This window comes from Macaca nemestrina, chromosome 9 (assembly GCF_043159975.1).
Source record: "Macaca nemestrina isolate mMacNem1 chromosome 9, mMacNem.hap1, whole genome shotgun sequence".
NCBI lineage: Eukaryota > Metazoa > Chordata > Mammalia > Primates > Cercopithecidae > Macaca > Macaca nemestrina.
The window spans coordinates 17,246,162-17,269,509 of NC_092133.1; the positions used below are offsets into that span (position 1 = coordinate 17,246,162).

Here is a 23,348-nt window from a genome sequence, read left to right on the forward strand (position 1 = left end):
AATAAGTATTTTTAAAACAGCAGTGGAATAGCTTAAATATGCTTTAAAAATAGAAAAAAAAAAAAGGATGAACATGGTTCTCCCTTTTGCACGTAAGATGGGGACTGGTAAAGTCACAAAGTGACACCTCTGCCTACATCCTTATCCAACTACAGGAGAACAGATGGGCTTGGAAGAATGCCTTCTGTAGGAGCTCTTCTGCCTGTGCTAAGGGGCTGGCCTGTGGTCCTTGGAAACAGGAGAACAGCCCCAGCAACTATATCTGTGGCTTCTAGCTCCATGCTGATCCTTCCTGAGGCCCAATCCTTTCAGCATGCTCACAACATGCATCAAAGGCAGCTCATTCCTACACTGTTATCCACCTTGCCTGTGTCTGTATCCTTCAGGTTAAGGCAACACTAGAAAATGTATGGGATAACTTTGGTTTTAAAACAGGAGCTTTTAAGAATATTCACAAACTCAAATAACGCAATATCAAGAAAGCAAATGATCCAATTGAAAATGGGCAAAGGATTCGAATAGTTCTCAATAGAAGACATACAAATGGCCAACAGATTTATGAAAAAATGTTGAACATCCCTAATCATTAGGGAAATGCAAAACAGCATCACAATGAGATATCACCTCACATCTGTTAGAATGGCTATTATAAATAAAAGATAACAAGAGCTGTCAAAGATTTGGAGAAAAGGGAAAACTTGTACACTGGTGGAGGGAATATAAATAGGTAGAGCCATTATGGAAAATAATATGGAGGTTCCTCGAAAAACTAAAAATAGAATTACTATATGATCTATCAATCTAACTTCTGGGAATACATGCAAAGATATCAAAATCATTATGCTGAAGAAGAGATATTTGCACTTCCATTTCATTGCAGCATTATACATAATAGCCAAAATATGGAATCAACCTGTGTCCATCAATGAATTAATGGATAAAGAAAATATGTTATACCTACATGATGAAAAAGGAAATTATGTCATTTGTGACAACATGGATGAACCGGGAAGACATGCTAAGTGAAAGAAGCCAGGCATAGAAGGACAAACACTGGACTGGACATGGTGGCTCACGCCTGAAAATCCCAGCACTTTGGGAGGCAGAGGAGGGTGGATCATGAGGTCAGGAGATTGAGACCATCCTGGCCAACACGGTGAACCCCGTCTCTACTAAAAGAAAAACACAAAAAATTAGCCGGATGTGGTGGCAAGTGCCTATAGTCCCAGCTACTTGGGAGGCTGGGGCAGGAGAATGGCATGAACCCTGGAGGCGGAGCTTGCAGTGAGCAGAGGTCGTGCCACTGCACTCCAGCCTGGGCGACAGAGCTAGACTCTGTCTCAAAAAAAAGAAAGACAAACACTGCATAACCTCACTTAATATGTGGAATTTTAAAAAGTCAAACTACATAAGTAGAGGATAATAGTAGTTATCAGGGGCTGAGACTGGGGTGTTGGGAATAGGGAGATATTGATTAGTGGGTATAAAGCTTCAGTTACACAGGAGGAGTAAGTTTCTGAGATGTATTGCTTAGCATTAATAATAATGCATTATATATTTCAAAACTGCTAAGAGTAGATTTAAAACATTCTCATTATTAAAAAATGTTATGTCGGCCGGGTGCAGTGGCTCATGTCTGTAATCCCAGCACTTTGGGAGGTCAAGACAGGCGGATCATGAGGTCAGGAGTTCAAAAACAGCCTGACCAACATAGTGAAACCCCGTCTCTACTAAAAAAAATAGAAACATTAGCCAGGCGTGGTAGTATGTGCCTGTAATCCCAGCTACTCGGGAGGCTGAGGCAGGAGAATCGCTTGAACCCAGGAGGCGGAGGTTGCAGTGAGATGAGATAGCGCCCCTGCACTCCAGCCTGGGTGAAACAGTGAGACTCCATCTCAAAAAAAAAAAAAAAAATGCTCTGTGAAGATGTGAAGTGACAGATATGTTTAGATTTATGTACTCATTCCACCATGTATACACGTATACATATATCAAACCATCACAATGTACCCCATAAGTATGTACAATTATTATTTGTCAATTAAAAACAAAATCTTAAATAAAAAAGAATATTCACAAAATAGATTATACATCTAGAGTTTAAACAAAAGTGTGATAGGGAACAAAGGAGCAAGCATTTAAAAATGTTTTTAAATATCAGACTAAATTTAATGTGAAATCTACCATCTTAACAAAATCTTAATTGTATGACCCAGTTTTGCTAATTACAGGCATGATGTTGTTCAGAAGATCTCTAGAATTTACTCATCTTGCATGATTGAAACTTTATACCCATTGAATAGCAACTCTATTTCTCTTTTCTTTTGCCCACCTCCTGGAAAGAAGCATTCCATTCTTTGCTGCTATGAGTTTGGCTATTTTAGATACCTTATGTAAGTGGAATCATATAATATTTGTCCTTCTGTGACGGGCTCATTTCACTTAGCATAATGTCCTACAGGTTCATCTGTTTTGTTGCATATAACAGGATTTTCTTCTTTCCTAAAGTTGAATAATATTCCATTGTGTATATATACATTTTCTTCATCCGTTCTTTTGTTCATGGACATGTATGTTGTTTCCATGTCTTGATTATTGTAAATAATGCTTCAATGGACATGGAAGTGGAGATACCTATTCTAGATCTTAATCTCAGTCTTTTGGATAAGTACCTAGAAGTGTGATTGCTGGATCATATGGTAGTTTTATTTTTAATTTTTTGAGGAATCTTCATAGTGTTTTACATAATGGCTGTACCATTTTACATTCCCACCAACAGTGTACAAGGGTTTCAATTTCTCCCAATTCTCAACACTTATAAGCTTTTTTTTTATAATAGCCATTCTAAAAGACGTAAGATGGTATCTCACCATGAATTTGATTTGCTTTTCCCTGATGATTAGTAATGTTCAATAGTTTTTCATAAACCGGTTGGTTATTTGTGTGTCTTCTTTTAAAAAATGACTATTTAGGTCGGGCACGGTGGCTCATGCCTGTAATCCCAGCACTTTGGGAGGCAGAGGTGGGCAGATCACGAGGTCAGGAGATTGAGACCATCCTAGCTAACACGGTGAAACCTCATCTCTACTAAAAATCCAAAAAAAAAAAAAAATTAGCTGGGTGTGGTGGCAGTCGCCTGTAGTCCCACCTACTCGGAAGGCTGAGGCAGGAGAACGGCATGAACCCAGGAGGCAGAGCTTGTAGTGAGCCAAGATCATGCCACTGCACTCCAGCCTGGGTGACTGTGCAAGACTCCGTCTCAAAAAAAAAAAAAAAAAAAAGACTATTTAAGTCCTTTGCCCATTTTAAAACCAGGTTATTTGTCTTTTTGTTATTAAGTTGTTGGAGTTCCTTATATATTTTGGATTTAAGCCCTTATCAGATATATGATAACATATATAGTTTGCAAATATTTTCTTCCATTCCATAGGTTGCCTTTTCACTGTGTTAATTGTTTCCTTTCCTGGGAAGAAGCTTTTTAGTTGGATGTAGTCCCCTGTGTTCATTCTTGCATTACTATAAGGAAATACCTAAGGCTGAGTAATTTATAGAAAGAGGTTTAATTGACTTATGGTTCCATAGGCTATATATATAGCACAGTGCTGGCATCTGCTTCTGGTGAGGCCTCAGGGAGCTTAGAATCATCAGGGAAGGCAAAGGAGGAGTTAGTGTATCGTAGAGTGAGAGCAGCAGTAAGAGGCAAGTGGGGAGGGACCATGCTCTTTACAATCAGATCTTGTGTGAACTGAGTGAGAACTCACTCATCAGCAAGGTGGTGGCACTAAACCATTCATGAGGGATTCATCCCCCTGAATTAATTAATACCTTCCACTAAACCCCATCTCCAAACTGGGGATGACATTTCAATATGAGATTTGGAGGCGACACACATCCAAACCATATCATTCCACCCCACCCCCCTACACCTCATGTCCTTTTCACATTGCAAAATTCAATCATCCCTTCTTACTATTCCCCCAAAATGTTAATCATTCTAGCATCAACTCAAAGTTCAAAGTCAAAAGTCTCATCTGAGACCCAAGGCCAAGATATAATGGTGGTACAGGAATTGGGTAAACAGTTCAATTCCAAAAAAGAAAAATTGACCAAAAGAAAGAGGTAATAGGCCCCATGCAAATCTGAAACCCAGCAGGTCAGGCATTAAATCTTAAAGCTCCAACATAATCCTTGACTCCATGTCCCACATCCTGGTGTGAGGAGTGGGCTCCCAAGACCTTGGGCAGCCCTGCTCCTGTAGCTTCTCTGGGTGTGACCCACATACTGCTCTCTGGGGTTGGAGATGAGTGCCTGCCAGTTTTTATAATCATGGATCTTCCAGCGGATCTAACATTCTGGGGTCTGGAGGGCAGGAGCCCCTTCCCACAGATCCACTAGGCAGTTCCTCAGTGGAGACTCTGTGTAGGGGTTCAATCTCACATTTCTTCTTGGCATTTCCTTAGTAGAGTTTCTCTGTGGGGGCTCGGCCCCTGCAGCAGGCTTCTGCCTGGGCACACAGACTTATCTATACATCCTCTGAAATCTAGTTGGAAGCTGCCAAGCTTCCTTCACACTTGCATTCTGAGCATCTGCAGATTTAACACCATTTGAAAACTAACAAGGCTCATGGCTTGCACCCTCCAGAGCTGTGTTCTAAGCTGTACCTGGGACCCTTGGAGCTGAGGGTGGAGCCTGAGTAGCTGGGATGCAGGGAGCAGTGTTCTGAAGGCTGAGCAGGGCAGTGGCACCCTAGGCCTGGGTTCTGAAATCGTTCTTTCCTTTTAGGCATCTGGGCCTGCGATGGGAGGGGCTGCCTCAAAGATCTCTGAAATGCCTTTCAGGCCTTTTCCCCATTGTCTTGGATAGTAGCACCCGACTCCTTTTTAGTCATGCTAATCTCTCTAGCAAGTGGTTGCTCCACAGCCCACTTACATTCTTCTGAAAAAGCTTTTTCTTTGTCTGCCACATGGCTAGGCCAGGCTGCAAATTTTCCAAACTTCAATGTTCTGCTTCCCTTTGAAATATAAGTTCCAACTTCAAGTCATTTATTTGCTCCCATATCTGATTGTAGATTGTTAGAAGCAGTCAGATCATATATTGAATGCTTTGCTGCTTAGAAACTTCTTCTGCTAGATACCTGAAGTCATTACTCTTAAGTTCAACATACTGCAGATTCCCACGGTGTGGACACAATGCAGCTAAGCACTTCGGAAGGGTGTAACATGGGTGACCCTTACTCCAGTTCCCAATAACTTTGTCATTTCTGAGACCTCATCAGCCTGGATTTCACTATCCATATCTCTATCAACATTTTGGTCACAACCATTTAACAAGTCTCTAAGAAGTTTAAAACTTTCCCTCATCTTCCTGTATTATTCTGAGCCCCACAAACTCTCCCAACATCTGCTAATTTCCCAGCTCCAAAGTCACTTCCACATTCTGAAGTATCTTTACAGCAATGCCCTGCTCCTTTTTACTATATATTTTTTTTGTGTGTGTATTAGTTCATTCTTGTGTTGCTATGAAGAAATATCTAAGGTTGGGTAATTCATAAAGAAAAGAGGTTTAATTGGCTCATCGTTTTGTAGGCTATGCATAAGGCATAGTGCCAACATCTGCTTATGTCTGGAAGCTTATGATTATGGTGGAAGGCAAAGGTGGGGCTGGGCTATCACATGGCAAGAGCAGGAGCAAGAGAGTAAGCGGGGAGGTTCCATGCTCTTTTAAATAAACAGATAGTATGTGAACTAACTGAGCAAGAACTCACTCATCATCAAGAGGATGGCACTAAGCCATTCATGGGAGATCCACCGCTATGATTCAATACCTCCCACTATGCCCACCTCCAAATTTATGACCACATTTCAACATAAGATTTGGAGGGGACATGCATCCAAACCACATCTTCTTCCTTGTCTATTTTTGCTTTTGCTGCCTGTGATTTTGGTGAAATATCCAGGAAATCATTGTCAGGTCCAATGTCATAAAGCTTTTCTTCTATGTTTTCTTCTAGGAGTTTTATAGTTTTAGGTGTTATGATTGTCTTTAATCTATTTCAAATTGATTTTTTTGTGTGTATGTATTGTGTAAGATAAAGGTCCAATTTAATTCCTTTTTATGTGGATATCCAGCTTTCCCAATGCCAGTTGTAGGAAGAGCCTATCCTTTCTTCATTGTATATTCTTGGCACTCCTGTGGAAGATCAGTTGACCATACATGCATGAGTTTCCTTCTGAGATTTCTATTCTGTCTTTATGCCAGTGCCACACTACTTTAATTACTGTAATTTCGTAATAAATTTTGAAAACAGGAACTGTGATGATTCCAGCTTAGTTCTTCTTTCTCAAGATTGTTTTGACTATTCAGGGTCCTTTGTGATTCCGTATACATTTCACAATTGTTTTTACTATTTCCGTTAAAAAATGCCATTGGAATTTTGATAGGTATTACATTGAATCTGTAGATAGCTTTGGATAGTATGAACATTTTGATAATATTGACTCTTGATTCACGAACACAGGATGTATTTCCATTGATTTGTGTCTTCTTTAATACAAGTCTGTTCATATTTTCTATTTCTTCATGATTCAACCTTGGTAGGCTGTATGTTTCTAGGAATTTATCTATTACTTCTAGGTTATCTTAAATCTTGTTGTGTAATTATTTATACTAGTCTCATGTTCCTTTTATTTCTGTGGCCTCAATAATCATGTCTCCTTTTTATTTCTTAGTTTTTCAAATGTTGGTCTTCTCAAGTTTTTTTTTAGTCTAGCTAAAGGTTTGTAAGTGTTGTTCATCTTTTCAACAAACGAACTTGCAGTTTTGTTCATTTCTTAACATTGTTTTTGTATTCACTATTTTGTTCATTTCTGCTGTAATTTTTATTATTTCCATTCTTCTGCTGACTTTAGAATAAGTTTATTCTCCTTTATCTAGTTCAGGGGTATCCAATTTTTTGGTTTCCCTATGCCACAGTGGAAGAAGAATTGTCGTGGGCCACACATAAAATAAATTAACACTAATGATATCTGATGAGTTTTAAAAAAAGGTCAATGCATAAATCTCATAATGTTTTCAGAAAGTTTACAAATTTGTGTTGGGCCACATTCAAAGCAGTTCTGGGTTGTGGGTTGGGTAAGCTTGATCTAGTTCTTTTATGTGTAAAGTTAGGTTGTTGAATGGAGACCTTTTGTCTCTTTAAATTTAGGTGTTTGTCACTATAAACTTCCTTCTTAGTCTGCTTTTGCTGAATCCCAAAAGTTTTGGTATGTTGTGTTTTTGTTTTCATCTGTCTCATGGTATTTTATAATTTCTCTTTTGATTCATTATTTGACCCATTGGTTGTTTAAAAGTTTTCTGTTTAATTTGCACATATTTGTGTATTTTCCAGTTTTCCTTTTGCTATCGAATTCTATTTTCATTCTACTGTGGTCAAGAAAGATACTTGGTACTATTGCAGTCTTCTTGAGTTGGCTAAGATTTTGTTCTAACCTAATTTGTGATCTATCTTGGAGAAGGTTCTGTGTGTACTTGAGAAGAAAGTGTATTCTGCTGTTGTTGGGGGAAATATTCTATGCCCATGTTTTAGGTCCATTTGGTCTATAGTGTTGTTCAAGTTGCTGTTCAAATAAGTTTTCTTCTTATTTGTTTTCCATCTGGGTGATATATCCATTATTGAAAAGCAGATAATGAAAACTACCATTATTTGACTGCTATGTATTTCTCCCTTCCATTCTGTTAATGGTTGCTTGTATATTTAGGTACTCTGGTGTTGGGTGCATATATATTTATAATTATTATATCTTCCTGGTGATTCGATTCTTTTATCATTATATAATGACCTTTGTCACTTGTGATACTTTCCGACTTAAAGTCTATTTTTTGTCAGATACAAGTACAGTCATTTGTTTTCTTATGGTTACCATTTGTGTTGATTATTCTTTTCCATCTCTTCACTTTAAACCTATGTGTGTCTCTAAAATATAAAATGAATCTCTTGTAGACAGCATGTAGTTAAATCTTTTCAAAACTATTTATTCAATCACTCTATATCTTTTGATTAGAGATGATTAGAGAGTTTAATACATGTTTAATGCAAGTTTAATACATGTTTGTCTATTTTTGCTTTTGCTGCCTGTGATTTTGGTGAAATATCCAGGAAATCATTGTCAAGTCCAATATCATAAAGCTTTTCTTCTATGTTTTCTTCTAGGAGTTTTATAGTTTTAGGTGTTGTGATTGTCTTTAATCTACTTCAAATTGATGGGTTTTTTTGTGTGTGTATAGTGCTGCTTACTCTGCTGCCTAGGCTGGAATTCAGTCTGTTACCTAGGCTGGAGTGCAGTGGCACCATCTCAGCTCATTGCAACCTCCACCTCCCAGGTCCAAGCGATTCTTGTGTCTTAGCCTCCCATGTAGCTGGGATTACAGGTGCGCCACCATGACCGGGTAAGTTTTTGTATTTTTAGTAGAGATGTGGTTTCACCATGTTGGCCAGGCTTCTCTCGGCTTCCTGACGTCAAGTGATCTGCCTGCCTTGGCCTCCTAAAGTGCTGTGATTACAGGCATGGGTCACCACACCCGGCCTTCAATTATTATATTCTTTTGCTCCAAGATTTGTTTGGTACTTTTTATATTTGTTTAATCTTCTTGTTGAAATTGTCACTTTGTTCATGCAATATTCTCCTGACCTCATTTAACATTTTTATGATGGTTAGTTTGAATTCTCTGTCAGTTAAACATACATCTCTGTTTCGTTAGGGTTTGTTTCTGCAGATGAATCTGTTTCTTTGGTATATATTGTTTCTTCATTTTCCTTGACTCCTTATGTTGGTATTTGCACATTAGAAAAAGCAACCACCTCTGCCAGAGTGTTCATGGATTGTTCTTTGTGGGAGAAGACTCTCACCAATCAGCCTAGCCAATAGTTCTGGGCACCTGTCAAACCTTTGTGCTGGTTCAAACCACTATCTTTATTCTTAGCAGCCTTCAGCATCTGGAGTAAGCTGAGTGCCATCAGCACTTCCAAGAGAGTCAAGACAGAAATCAGTCTCTCAGGCAGCCCGTGGAAAAGTTGGAACTTTTGATTTGCAGTCTAACTCTTTTCCTCCCAAGGAAAACATGGGATCGAGGGTATTCTACCCAATCACTTTGTCTGCACTGAGCTAGGGGAAGGGGCTATAGTGACTGCTTTAATGCCATCTTTCTTCCTATCTTTGTACTCATTGGCCCCTAGGTACTAAAGTATTCTGGGTTCTATCAATGCTCCAAGACATGTGATATTGAAGTGATTACCCTGAGCAGCCCCCAGAAAAACTGAAACATTGGGTATGAAGTCCCACTTTTTCCATCCACAAGGTGAAGCGGGAAGCTAGGAGTTTCCTTCAGATCATATGGTGCTGGGTCAGGGGTAGAAGTTAAGACAAGAAGGTATCTCAAATTTTCCTCCTGCCTTCATTGTAGCTGGTTTTATATTTACCCAGGATGTAAGAGCCTTTCAACTAGTTTCTGAATTTCTCACGAAGAAAATTTGTCTGTGTGTTGTTGTTGAATCAGTGTGCTTGTTGGAGAAAGAAGGATCTAGATCTTCCTATTCTATTATCTTAATAATTTCACTCCTGAGAAAGCATATTTTAGTTTCACCTAAGTTTCAGGCTCTCATAATTATCACAAAAATCAAACAATTGATTTTACTTGCATACATTTTTCATTTGATCAAATGTTCCATTTTTTCCACCAGTTATGACAGTTTTATAAGTCACAGAATAAAGAATATTTTCTTTCTCATTTACATATGTGAATAACTGCCAATGAATGCTACATGGTCATTAGGACATCCCTTTCTCTACTGTTGCCACTATTTGTTTGTTTGTTTGTTTGTTTTTGAGACAGAGTCTCACACTCTCGCCCAGGCGGGAGTGCAGTGGCGCTGTCTCGGCTTACTGCAAGTTCCGCCTCCCCGGTTCACACCATTCTTCTGCCTCAGCCTCCCGAGTAGCTGGGACTACAGGCGCCTGCCACCACTCCCGGCTAATTTTTTGTATTTTCAGTAGAGATAGGTTTTCACCATGTTAGCCAGGATGGTCTCCATCTCCTGACCTTGTGATCCACCCACCTTGGCCTCCTAAAGTGCTGGGATTACAGGTGTGAGCCACCACGCCTGGCCGACTGTCGCCACTATTTTAAATGTCTATTTTCTTTCCTATCTCCTTATGTAGGTTGGTATTTGAGATCATTCTCAGCCCTTATCCCCTTCATTGTTCTCCTTCTTCCCCATCTTCCTACCCCATTCCCAGGCACCTGCTTGCCCCAGAACCAATCCAGGTGGTGAATTGTGGTGGCCTAGTAACTTGTGATGAGATGACAGAAAGAGAGGTGAAGAAGAGTGTCAGCTGTTCTTTTAGCTGCTCCTTCTTTAAACTTGAATCCTGAATTATCCCCAGAGGCCCCGGAGCCCACTCACCCTAAACCCTTTTCCCACTCCAAGGTGGCCTATTCAATTCAATCAACATTTAATTCCACAAACATTTTCCCCCTCAGTTCTGCAAACATCTCCTGTCAGCTTCCTATGAACCAATATTACTTATTTACTGGACATAGGAAAACCCACAGCTCAGGCCCTAAGATCAATGAAGAAATTCACAAAAGCTTTTTTTTTTTTTCTAAAGAGAAGATGAAGATGAATCTGATTTCATCCTTTGTACACAAAGACTGTCTCTAAAGATCTTGTACCCTAGTCTTCCCTGACAGAGTGGGAAGAGAAGATAGAGAAGTGCCGGGGCATAAATGAGTCTTTGGATCCCTAATTTCTTCTTCAGGATGTTTACTGACAGTCGTGATGTTCAAATATCACCCAACCTGGTTGCTCATCCAATTTGTTTCTGCTCCTGCCACTTTCCATTCTACTGCCTTGCATTTTCTTCACCCACTACTTGTCACCAACTGACATTTTCTTGTTCATTGGTTTCTGTGTGTGCCTCCATTGCCTACTAGAGTGTACATTTTGTCAGAGCAGAAACGCTGTCTTACTTACAAGTCATATCTTCCATGCCCAGCCCACAGTAAGTGCAGAGTGAAATATATATTTGTTGAATGAATGAATGAACCCTCCTTAAAAATCTGAACGGATTATGCATCTTCAGATTTTACTACCCTGCATTTTAGGGTGGGAAATTACTTTTTGGAAAGCATTTGGAGATTCGTAAATGTCCCGGAGTATAGGCCTAATAAATAGCAAGATCTATTTTATTCTTTTAGAGAATATGTGGGTTAAATAGTTGTGTCTAAACTGGCTTACAGACCTAACTAATTCACAGGCACAGAGCCCTCTTTTTGTGTGAAAATACGTGTCATATTCTAAACAAAAAATATTTGTAAGATGGTAACAATGTATAATTTTAAGGATAGATTTACAATGTGATGAAACTGATTGAGATGGTCTAACATGCTGACCAGGGCACTGACCTTGCGGGGGTAGTTTTTAGTGATGAGCCTGTGTAGACACACTGCCACCTAGTGATGATTCAAATAACCACAGACTCTACTACGAAGAAACTTTTCCTTTTCTGTCTACCATGTACAAATGCTTATTATTTCACGTGGTCAGTACTTGTCTAAGCTAATAAAAAAAGACATTCAATTGTCCCAACTTCTGAGTGCTAATATCCAAAACCAATTCAATACAATTTTTAAAAAATCAAGTCTTCTTACCACGAGAACATCAATAAAATAAGCCACCTCAGCACCAACAACACGGAGATTGTTTACAGCATGGATGTATTCCCGTGAACCGTTGATCCAATCTAAATTAATGCAGTTTATATCTTCCAGCTGTAGCAACACCTGGCACAAAGATTCACATAAATATTAAAGAAATAAGTGTTCAAGGAAACCGACGTGTCTTAACACTTGATTCCATAATAAGAAATTATACTAGTAGGTTGATGTGGTTAGGCTTTGCGTCCCCACCCAAATCTCATCTTGAATTGTAATCCCCATAATCGCCATAATCTCCACGTGTCAAAGGAGAGACCAGGTGGAGGTAATTGAATGATGGGGGCGATTTCCCCTATGCTGTGTTCCGGCTAGTGAGTTCTCATATGAGATCTGATGGTTTTATAAGGGACTCTTCCGCCTTCACTTGGCATTTCTCCTTCCTGCTGCCTTGTGAAGCAGTGCCTTCCGCCATGATTGTAAGTTCCCTGAGGGCTCCCCAGCCATGCTGAACTGTGAGTCAATTAAACCTCTTTCCTTTATAAATCACCCAGTCTAGTGCAGTTCTTTATAGCAGTATGAAAATGGACTAATACATAGGTATTAATAGAGAACCTACTACAGGCTAGGCTCTGTCCTAACCCATATATATATATATATGTACACATACACACATATTAGTAATTAGCACTTATACATTAGTACCTATGTCATTGAGTGAGAATTAAATTTATATATATAAACACATATATTCAGTATATATAAAATACATACACATAAATTTAATTCTCACTCAGTGAGATAGGTACTAATGTTATCTTCACTATATGGCCTTATAAATATTTAATTGCTTATGATGTTAGCAGTCTATTAATCTTAAGTATAGCAGAGAAAGATTAATTTTGTCGAGTTAACTTGGAAATTGTTTTTCTTAAATTAATTGAGAAATTGATCTTACCATTTAATCTTCTGTCAAGAGAAGAATTTATTCAAGAGTGATTATACAAATTTGCTCCCCTTGTAATCTGTGCAATTTATAATAAAAATAAATGGGAAATGGATAACTCATTTGAGGCCCTGTAACACGGATAATTGTGGATAACTGAATGGAAGATCTCCATGAATATACATCAATACCTTGCAAAGTACATTCATGTTAAACATAAAGCTCACATGCTAGTGTAAAAAGGAGTTTATTCATGTCATACATTGCACATGTCTCTCTGCCATTTGCCATCTGTTTTCCATCCAGCTATGTTGATACGGGTGATCTTGTCTGTTCCAAAATATGAGGCTTGGATAGTTGAAGAATTAACCGCACTGATCTCCTGTTTCAAGCAGAAAGAGATTAAGGAAAAATAGTAATTAAAAATTATTTAATAGTTAGTAGATCTATTCCAAAGCTGCTCAAAAGTGTTTCACTACATTTGATTTTTAACAACTTTCTTTAATATATTTTTACTAAATAGTTACTGCTACATACTATAAAAGTACCATAAATTATTTTTATTATTATTTAGAGACAAGGTCTCACTGTGTTGCCCAGGCTGAAGTGCAATGACTCCATCATAACTCACTGCAGTTGCAAACTCCTGGGCTCAAGCCATCTGACCTCCTCAGCCTCCTCAGTAGTTGGACTACAGACACATGCCACCACACATGGCTAATTATAAACATTTTTTTTTAGAGACTGGGTCTCACTATGTTGCCTAGGCTGATCTTGAACTCATGGCCTCAAGTGATCTTCCTACCTCAGCCTCCTGAGTCGCTGGGATTATAGGCATGAGCCACCACATCTAGCTCAAAAAATTAATGCATCATACAATGCAGTATACAAATTCAACACAAGGAGAGAAAAAATCTTTGATTTTTAAAGTAATGTTTGCAAGACAATGTAGGGAAGTTTAAATCAGAATTTCAATAAATCTTACTTTTGTATAACATTTCTCAGTGATCAGTGTAATTCATGAGAATTAAAACATGCCTAGAAGCATGCCAAAAACATGGCAAAAATGGAGGCTGTCCACCCCACTTTATGAGTAAGGAATTGAGGTTAGAATCTCATCGCATGAAATATACCAGCATATTGAAGACAATTTTATATGACTATGTCAAATATTCTTTTGTATTGCTTGTATTTTGTTGGATTGCCTTAACAACAAAACTCTCAAAGACTTTAGGAGACTATACATTTAAGTGATTTTGTTATTTAAAACAATAAAAGGCACAAGTATAAGCGATTCTATTGGAAAAAATGAATACTTAAATCAGCAAATAGCAACTCTGACTGTGGTGAATCCTATAACCTGGAAGCAATACATTTAGATATTTATGAAATTCAAACAAAGAGCCTATTTCTGGCTACCTGTGTTTAATAGTAATGCAATTAATCATACAATTTGCTGGCTAGGTAAAGTGTCTCCAAGACTGTAAGCTAATGGTTATGAGAGTCATAAGCTGGCTTGCTCAGTAATTATAATAGCTAACACTCCTATCTGTCTATTTGCCAGGCATTGTTCTAAGCACTTTATGGAGTAGCTCATTTAACTCTCCCAACACTGTGAGGTAGCTACTAATTTTAAAAATTAGAAAAGGGGGCACTGAGGGGCCAAGTACTTGCCAAAAAGTACTGCAGCTAATGAATGCTGGAGCCAGGGTTCAAATCCACATGGCCTTTGAAGTTAGGTGCTTCACCACTGGGCTCTCGAGTCATGTTCTGATTATGGTTTTCTCTACTGATAGGGCCCAAACCAGATGTGGGATTTGCTGAAGTGGGCAATAAAATCAGTTGCCTTCTAGGAAGCATTTTTCTGCTAAATAATCCAATCCAAGTACAAAAACATGATTCCATCTATGTATCTAAGAGAATCCAGATGCTCACTCATTTCAACTCTCTTAGGCCCAGCTGGAGCACCTCAAACACCTACTGTAGTCCTGTTTCTACATCAGAAAAACCTTTTGGAGGGAATTTAATCCGAAAAAAATTGTTTATTCTTTTCTCAACATGAGAATAGTTTGAATAGGTGAGACCTCAAGCAAATCTCCAAGTGGCATTCTAACAGGTATTGTGAGGTCTGAGTATCTGTTGTCATGCTAGTGTAAAGAGGAGCTCATTCACATCATGCATTGCACGTGTCTGTCTGCCATCTGCCATCTGGTTTCCATGCAGGTATGCTGATATGGGTGATCTTGTCTGAGATCGCTGAGGAGTTTCATCAAGTAGCATAGGTGGAGAAAACACTTTGGTTCATTTCACATTCACTCTGGCACAACCCTCTAAAGTAGCTTTTCAACATAAGCGTGGGAAACTCCATACAGCATCATGGGATCAAAAGAAGACAGCTTAGATTCTGCTGCCACAAGGATAGAAACCAGGAAATGATGCCAATATCGTACACAATAGGTTATCGAGAGGAAGAGTGAATTAAAGTATCAAGGTTTATCTGGGCCTTTTAGCATTCTTTGACTGAGTAGACATGAAGCATAATAGGTATGAGATCAATCTATTCTGAAGACTACATTTCCAGTGGTATCATCTCTAGCAAGTAAAAAATAGTTACCAGTTAGGTATGTTCTAACCCTGACTAAAGCTGCAGACACAGAAACTACTGGAAGTGTGCAACATGTCCATCACCACCAGTGACTGCATAAGTCACTATAGGTTAAGGTGTCATGGATTCATGGGTGAAGTAGGTTGGTTTTATTCTTACAGAAAGGTGAAAAGGTAACTGTAAAGACCTGTGACTTCCAGGACACCAAGTTTATTGTACCACACCACGTTTACCTTTGACAATTCCTCACTTGGAGAAGGGAGTATGTTAACTGTGTAGAGTTAATTTCTGATTTGTTTATAAATGAGTCCAATTCATATAACATATGAGTCAGGCCTGTGGAAATCCTTATTTTAATTACACACCTTGACTCATCCTATATCACAGTTGTTAGAAAAACACTTTAACAGCAAACAATAGGCTTCCATCCATTACAAAATTCAGATACATATCTGGTTTAATTACACAGGATTCTTTCCAAATGGAGGGAAGTAGGTAAGGTGTAAAGAACATTATTTAGGGAAGTATTTAGTTTTCCAATTTTCTTTTCATTGGCAAGAGGACCCAGCTTCACCTAAACACTGTCTTCATCACCTTCTGTTTTACTGACCATGCTCCACAGAATTCAAGTGCATGGCCACTTATATAAAAGGATAAAAGGAACCATGAGCCTGATTAACCCTAAGAGTGAAGATCAGGGAATAGAGTTAGTCCTAAGTGGATAAATATGCCCTGACCATCCTAAAAGGCAGAGAGGCTGCCCCAAAATACTTGTATTCAGCATAGATTCTCTTCACTTAAAAAAAAGCTAATCTTCTAGTGAACAATACAGTCAGGATGGCTGAAGGTGACCCCAAGAAACCAAAGGGCAAGATGTCTGTTTATGCCTTATTATATGTGCAGAGAAGAACATAAGAAGAAAAACCCAGAGGTCCCTGTCAATTTTGCAGAATTTTTCAAGAAGTGCTCTGAGAGGTGGAAGACAATGTCCAGGAAAGAGAAATCTAAATTTGATGAAATGGCAAAGGTGATTAAAGTGCACTATGATCGGGAAATGAAGGATTATAGACCAGTTAAGGGAGGCAAGAAGAAGGATCCTAATGCCCCCAAAAGGCCACCGTCTGGATTCTTCCTGTTCTATTCAGAATTCTGCGCCAAGATCAAATCCACAAACCCTGGTATCTCTATTGGAGACGTGGCAAAAAAGCTGGATGAGATGTGGAATAACTTAAATGACAGCAAAAAAGCAGCCTTGCATCACTAAGGCGGCAAAGCTGAAAGAGAAGTATGAGAAAGATGTTGCTAACTCTAAGTCGAAAGTAAAGTTTGATGGCACATAGTGTCCTGCTAAAGTTGCCCGGGAAAAGACGGAAGAGGAAGATGAAGAAGATGGAGAGGAAGAGGAGGAGGAGGGGGAGGAGGAATAAAGAAACTGTTTATCTGTCTCCTTGTGAATACTTAGAGTAGGCGAGCTCTGTAACTGATACATTTCTTATTTGAGAAGTGTCTGTTGCCCTCATTAGGTTTAATTACAAAGTTTGATCATGATCATATTGTAGTCTCTGAAAGTGCTCTAGAAATAGTCAGTGGTTTACATGAAGTGGCCACAGGTGTCTGGAGCACCCTGAAACTGTATGAAAGTTGTACATATTTCCAAACATTTTAAAAATGAAAATGCAAAGAAAGTTAAGATATACATAGCATTAAAATCAACATTTTAACCATTTTAAAGGGTAAACTCAGTGGCATTAAGTCATTCATGTTGTCATGCAGCTATCACTACCATCTTTCTCCAGAACTGTTTCATCACCCCAAACTAAAATTCTGTACCCATTAAACAGGAACTCTCCATTACCTACTCTAGGTATCTCCTATAAATGAAACCATAGATTATTTGTCCTTTTGTGTCTCGCTTATTAGCAAAATGTTTTGAAGAGTCATCCATGTTGTATTATGTATTAGCATTTCACTTCTTTTTAAAGCTAAGTAATATTCCTCTCTTTACTTCTTGATAATTATAAAACTCAAACTTTTGAGGAATATTTCTTTATAAGGTCTCTATACCCATAGTAAGAACTTTTTTTCCTTGTTCTAGAGAGAGCCACATCTACAGAATTGGTCAAATTCATATAGTATATGGGTCAGGCCTGGGGAAATCCTTGTTTTAACTACATAACTTGATGTATCCTATATCTTAGTTGTTGAAAAACACTTTAACAGCAAACAATCGGGCTTGTATCCATTACAAAATTCAGGTACAGATCTGGTTTAATTACACATGATTCTTTCCAAATGGAGGGAAGTGGAGAAGGTGTGAAGGACATTATTTAGGGAAATACTCATCTACAGATGGCAAATTTCAGTAAAGAGTAGTATGTACATATGTATGTGTGTCTGGTGAGTAGACAGCTACAAATCAGACCATATTTGTATGGTAGGAAGGCACAGGAGAAGGCTGTCTTGGCTGGCAAGGCCCAGCAGTATGTGATGGGCCTGATGGAAAGTAAGCCCCCAAGGTTACAGATTCAGGTAAAGACTGGAAATGATCTTCTCTGGTCCCCCTTTTTCCCTGCTCCCTAAATATAGATCCTCCACCCACTCCTAGTCCCGCCCTCGTTTCTCTGCTTCTGAGATTTCATGTATTCTTTTGGTTTCAATTTTCAACTCCAGCCAGAAGACTTTTGAATCTTTTTCTCCAGTTCTGGGCTGCCTGCTTGGCTGTCAGACTAACATCTCCAATAGGTTGCTCAAGCCTCACCTGTCCAGAATCTAACTCCTCTTTTATCCTCAATTTTTTTGAGAAAAGGGTTATCATTTTCCCAATCATTTACGTGTGAAATCTCAGACTAGTTTATGATGTTTATCATGTTGATTTTCTATTATCATACTCACTTTCATTACTGCAGTTCAGGCTGTTTCCCATGTGTGATCCAAACTGCACTATAGCTTTCTATTTCACACTGTCAAATGGAACTTTCTGTGATGATGGAAATATTCTATATCTGTACTGTCCAGTATGGTAGCCACTAGCCACATGTGGCTATTGAGCACTTGAAATGTGGCTGGTGTGGCTGATGAACTGAGTTTTTAATTTGATTTAATTGTAATTTTAATAGTCACATGTGGCCAGTGGCTAGTGGTCTCATAGTCACCTCTGATCTCTTCCAGCTTCAGACAAGAGAGCAACTGCAGCCACAGTAAATGCCCTAAAGCAGCTCTGAAAAGCTCTCAGTGGGGCCTCATGACTTACAGGAGGAAGTACAAACTCCACAGGAAGGAACTATACAATTTGTTCCTCAACTACTTTTCTAACTAACCTTACTTTTGAAGACTCCTTCTGTGCCCCTAGACTAACCCAACACATCATCCATCAGATGCGCCTGTGGTTTCTCTTCTTTATGTTCATGCCACTTCCTTTGCCATTACCCTGCTTACCTCTGCTTGTGAGCATCTTGCCCATCCTGCAGGATACACCTCAAACACATGTCCTCCTCAAAATGTTACCTGGTTCCATCCCTGACCTCAACGTGAGCTCTTCTTCACTTTGTTCCCAGAGTCTTTCAGTTGCATCTTACATCACAGATCATAATTTGTGTTGCAAGAAAGGTATTTGTTTATATATGCCATTTCTTCCACTGTAATAAACTCAAGACTGTTCTGTTTATACAATTCAATCGATAATAGGCATTGTTGCTTATCCACAGTCTTACAGATGGAAGGTTCTCAGTACATTGACTGAACATAATGTCTTTTACCTCTTATGAAATAACAACATAAGAGCAATCTTCATATTTAAATCAGATATATCAAAACAGATAATATAGAACAGACAACATACAAAACAATCTGACTCATAATACTGAAAAGAAATGTTACTGTATCTATGTCTTCTGTATCTATAGGCAAATCTTATATTTTAGAATAATCCATGTGTGAAGGCTGCAGGTTAGCTTACCTGATAGACATTGGGATTGTGTATAGTGTAGAGCAGGAAACGAGTGTTTATCTTCTCTGGAGACCAGGGTAAACCTACCAACTCTGTTGAGAAAGTCCTGGTCCATGGTAAACCATCTTTGAAACACCCTAACCTTTCATAGCAAACTTCTTTTCCTGCAGCAGAAAGGCGGAGTGTCAGTAATAGAGGAACCAGGCTTACAGAGAGGCTGTGTTTCTCACTATGAGCTAAAGTAGGCTTTAATTTTGGAAATTAACCCCTTATTGGATTTATGGCTTGAAAATATTTTCTCTCATTCTACAGGGTTGCCTTTTCATTTTGTTGATTAGTTCCTTTACTGTGCAGAAGATTTTTGTTTAATGCAGTCCCACTCATTTATTTATTTTACTTTTGTTGTCTATGCTTTTGTTGTCATATTAAAAAAAAAATCATTGCTAAAGCCAGCAACAAGGAGATTTTTCCTATGTTTTCTCCTAGGAGTTATATAATTTCAAGTCTTACACTTAAGTCTTTATTCCAAGTTAATTTTGTATATGGCATAAGATAAGAGTTCAATTTCATTCTTTTGTGTGTGGATATCCAATGCTCCCAACACCATTTGTTGAACAAGCCTATCATTTCCTCATTGTATATCCTTGGCACCCTTGTCAAAGACTAGCTGACCATATACACATGGGTTTATAATTTTGTATATGGCATAAGGGTTCAATTTTATTCTTTTGTATGTGGATATCCAATTTTCCCAACACCATTTGGTGAAGAAGCCAATCATTTCCTCATTGTATATTCTTGGCACCCTTGTCAAAGACTAGTTGACCATATACACATGGGTGTATTTCTGGACCCTCTACTCTGTTCCTTTGTTTGTGTGTCTGTTTTTATGTCAGTATCACACTGTCTTGATTAATATAGTTTTGTAGTAAGTGTAGTTTTGAATCAGGAAGTGTGCTGCTTCCAGCTTTGTTCTTCTTTCTTAAGATTGCTTTGTTATTTGGGGTCTTTTGTGGTTCCACGTTAATACCTCAGGAACTCACACAACTCAATAGCAAAAAATAAAATAACTAAATTTAAAAATAGGCAAGGACCTGAACAGACATTTTCCTTAAGAAGCACACAAATGGCCAACAGCCATATGAAAAGATGCTCAACATTGTGAATCATTATGAAAATGTAAATCAAAACCTTAATGAGATATCATCCCACACTTGTTAGGATGGTACTGGCCACATTCCAGCCCCAGCAAAGCTCAGCCAGAAGGGCAGGCTTGAAGCCAAGAGATAACAGCTCAATAACCCAGCACATGCCACTCTTCACTTTGTCTCACCTCTTCCTCCAACATGGTCAATAACACTGTTTTGTTTTTGTTTGTTTGTTTGTTTGCTCATTTATTGACTTCTATTATAAATGTAAATAGTAACTTTCTATTTTTTGATCCATACATCATATTTGTTAGAACTTGACTCCCAGTTTCCTAAGAGGAAGATTTTAGTGGTACTGCCTCTCCCTCTCTGCCTCCCTTCCAGCTTCCAAGGTCTGTGAACTTCGTAATGTTGCTTTCATGCTATCAAGATGGATAATATCCAGACTTTGCTCTATAAGCATAATTAATCCTTCCATGTTTTGTCTACAGGCTGACTCCAAAAAGTTGAGAATCAATGAACAGAATTTATATTATTATGACTAGATAAATATTTTTGCCTTCAGTCAACTCACATGCTATAATTACATTTCCTTTTCTGCACTTCCGTGGTTCAGACACTCATTCCCTTCAAAGGAGACAATGCAAATGAATTGTCTTTCCTAATATTTGAATTACTGAGGATCAGTGTCATTGTAGTTTACTCCATATTTGGATTATGCCTTTCTTGTACTGTTTGTGTTTTCCTGTATTCTCTGGTTGCCTTTTTTTCTCTTCCTGGAAGAATGAACATGTGCCTTCTTCAATATATTCCTATTATATTGCAGCTTCTTAATATTTCTCCTGCCTGGAATCTATTCTGATCCTTTTCTAATTTGAACCAGTGACTACATAGTTGGATCATGGCTTTCTAAAACAGCCTTCTGTCTTCCCTAGAATGCCCAGCTGCTTTTATTTTTTGCATTCTGTTGCTTTTTTTCTCCAGGTTCTCAACTACATTATTCAGTCTATGGATTTTAAAATGAAGATTTTTAAAACTAGTCCTTATTTTCTGTGTTTATCGCTTACCAGGGTTATCTGCCACTGTGCTCTTTTTTCCATAAGGAAATACTCACAGAGAGTGTAAAGTTAAAGGCAAATAGATGTGATAAAGCAGACTGAGCAACATTATAAGGTATTAAAGCTACTTAAGAAAAAATTGAAAGATTAATAGTTCTGTAAAAATAATGTTTGCTCTAAAATTAATATATTGAAATTGGATCAATAACTTCAGTGGCCAATAATAAAGGATACAGTTTTAAAATTATGGTATTGAGGAATATTACACAGCCATTATAAACATTTATAGAGAATTTGTAATAATATCTGTAATGGAAAAAAACAAAATTAAAAGAAACTGTACCAAAATATTAATGGTGAATCCCAGTGGTTTTTATTTTCTTATTTATACTTGTCTATGCTATAAAATTTTCAGTAATAAATATGAACTACCTTTATAATAATGAAAAAGTCACAAAAGGACAGAAAGAGTATTTCTTTACCAAATGATGCCCAGTCTGGTTTTTCCTTTTTGTCTTACTACTGCTAATAAAAAATACCAAAAACAGATTTAGCCTTATGTGTCATACATATGAAAAAATGACAAAATGAAGACTTAGAAAAAGTGATGATCTAAGTGAAATCTATTGCTATTTGTGGCAGGAAAATAACTGAACCCTTATGCCGGTTACTCTATCACTAAGTGGAACTGGGAGGTATAGCCTAGCTTTTGCTAGCTTATGTTGTGGTAATAAACAGCCCCCCACATCTCATTGGCTTACAAAAATTAAGGTTTATTTGTTACTCATGTTATCCTCTGGCTGCAGTGGTCTTAGATTGGGCCTAGCTCTGATTATCCAATCTTCTGCATTGCAGGACCCAAGCTAAATGAGCAAGCTCTGTTTTGAGCATCTGTCTCTTGGGGTGGAGGGAAAGGATGCAACTGTGGAACCATGCAAAGCCTCTCAAAGGTGTCTAGACTTAGAATGCTCTCTTCTATGTCATGTGGCCAAAGGTAAATGTGTATAAGGGTCTTACAGGGATGGAGAGTCAATATGGGGAACAACAATACAATCTACATACTATGGAAGGGTATGTAGATTTCAGTTTCTGTAAGTACCACCAGTATGACAACCTCACATGTTCTACAAGAATGAAAATTTGTTGTTATTTTAATTTGCATTTATTTATCAGAAACTTTGAATATCCTTTTGTGCATTTCTGACAATTTGTACCTCTTCTGCGGATGAGATATTTGTGTACTATGCATATTTTTCTTTTCTTTTGTTTTTTGAGATGGAGTCTCGCTCTGTTGCCCAGGCTGGAGTGCAGTGGCACGATCTCGGCTCACTGCAAGCTCCACCTCCTGGGTTCACGCCATTCTCCTGCCTCAGCCTCCCGAGTAGCTGGGACTACAGGCGCCTGCCCCCACGCGCGGCTAATGTTTTGTATTTTTAGTAGGTTTCAATGTGTTAGCCAGGAAGGTCTCCATCTCCTGACCTCATGATCTGCCCACCTCGGCCCCCCAGAGTGCTGGGATTATAGGCGTGAGCCACTACGCCTGGCATTTAATTTAATTTAATTTAATTTTTTTGAGACGGAGTCGCCCTCCATCGCCCAGGCTGGAGTGCAGCGGCGCGATCTCGGCTCACTGCAAGCTCCGCCTCCCGGGTTCACGCCATTCTCTTGCCTCAGCCTCCTGAGTAGCTGCGACTACAGGCGCCCGCCACTGCGCCCGTCTAGTGTTTTGTATTTTTAGTAGAGACGGGGTTTCACTGTGTTAGCCAGGATGGTCTTGATCTTCTGATCTCGTGATCCGCGTGCCTCAGCCTCCCAAAGTGCTGGGATTACAGGCGTGAGCCACTGTGCCCGGCCTTTATTTTTATTTTTATTACTTAAATGCTTTCTTCACCTTTATTGATTTGTTTCCAGTTTCTTCAGTTCTTGAGTCCTTATA

The 23,348-nt window shown here is 38.6% G+C and overlaps 1 protein-coding gene and 1 pseudogene across 1 annotated transcript in view; one reads left to right on the forward strand and one right to left on the reverse strand.

The window, feature by feature from the left end:
* The window catches only part of LOC105467314 (pancreatic lipase related protein 3), a 49,939-nt gene that overhangs the window by 21,962 nt on the left and 4,629 nt on the right, over positions 1-23,348 (reverse strand). The window contains exons 2-4 of the mRNA XM_011716797.2: positions 19,216-19,370; positions 12,918-13,037; positions 11,707-11,838 (exon numbers count right to left, since the gene is read on the reverse strand). Of these exons, the coding sequence (XP_011715099.1) occupies positions 11,707-11,838; positions 12,918-13,037; positions 19,216-19,370 (407 nt within the window). The remainder of the gene's footprint in view (positions 1-11,706; positions 11,839-12,917; positions 13,038-19,215; positions 19,371-23,348) is intronic.
* LOC112424179 (high mobility group protein B3 pseudogene) lies at positions 16,098-16,687 on the forward strand (annotated as a pseudogene).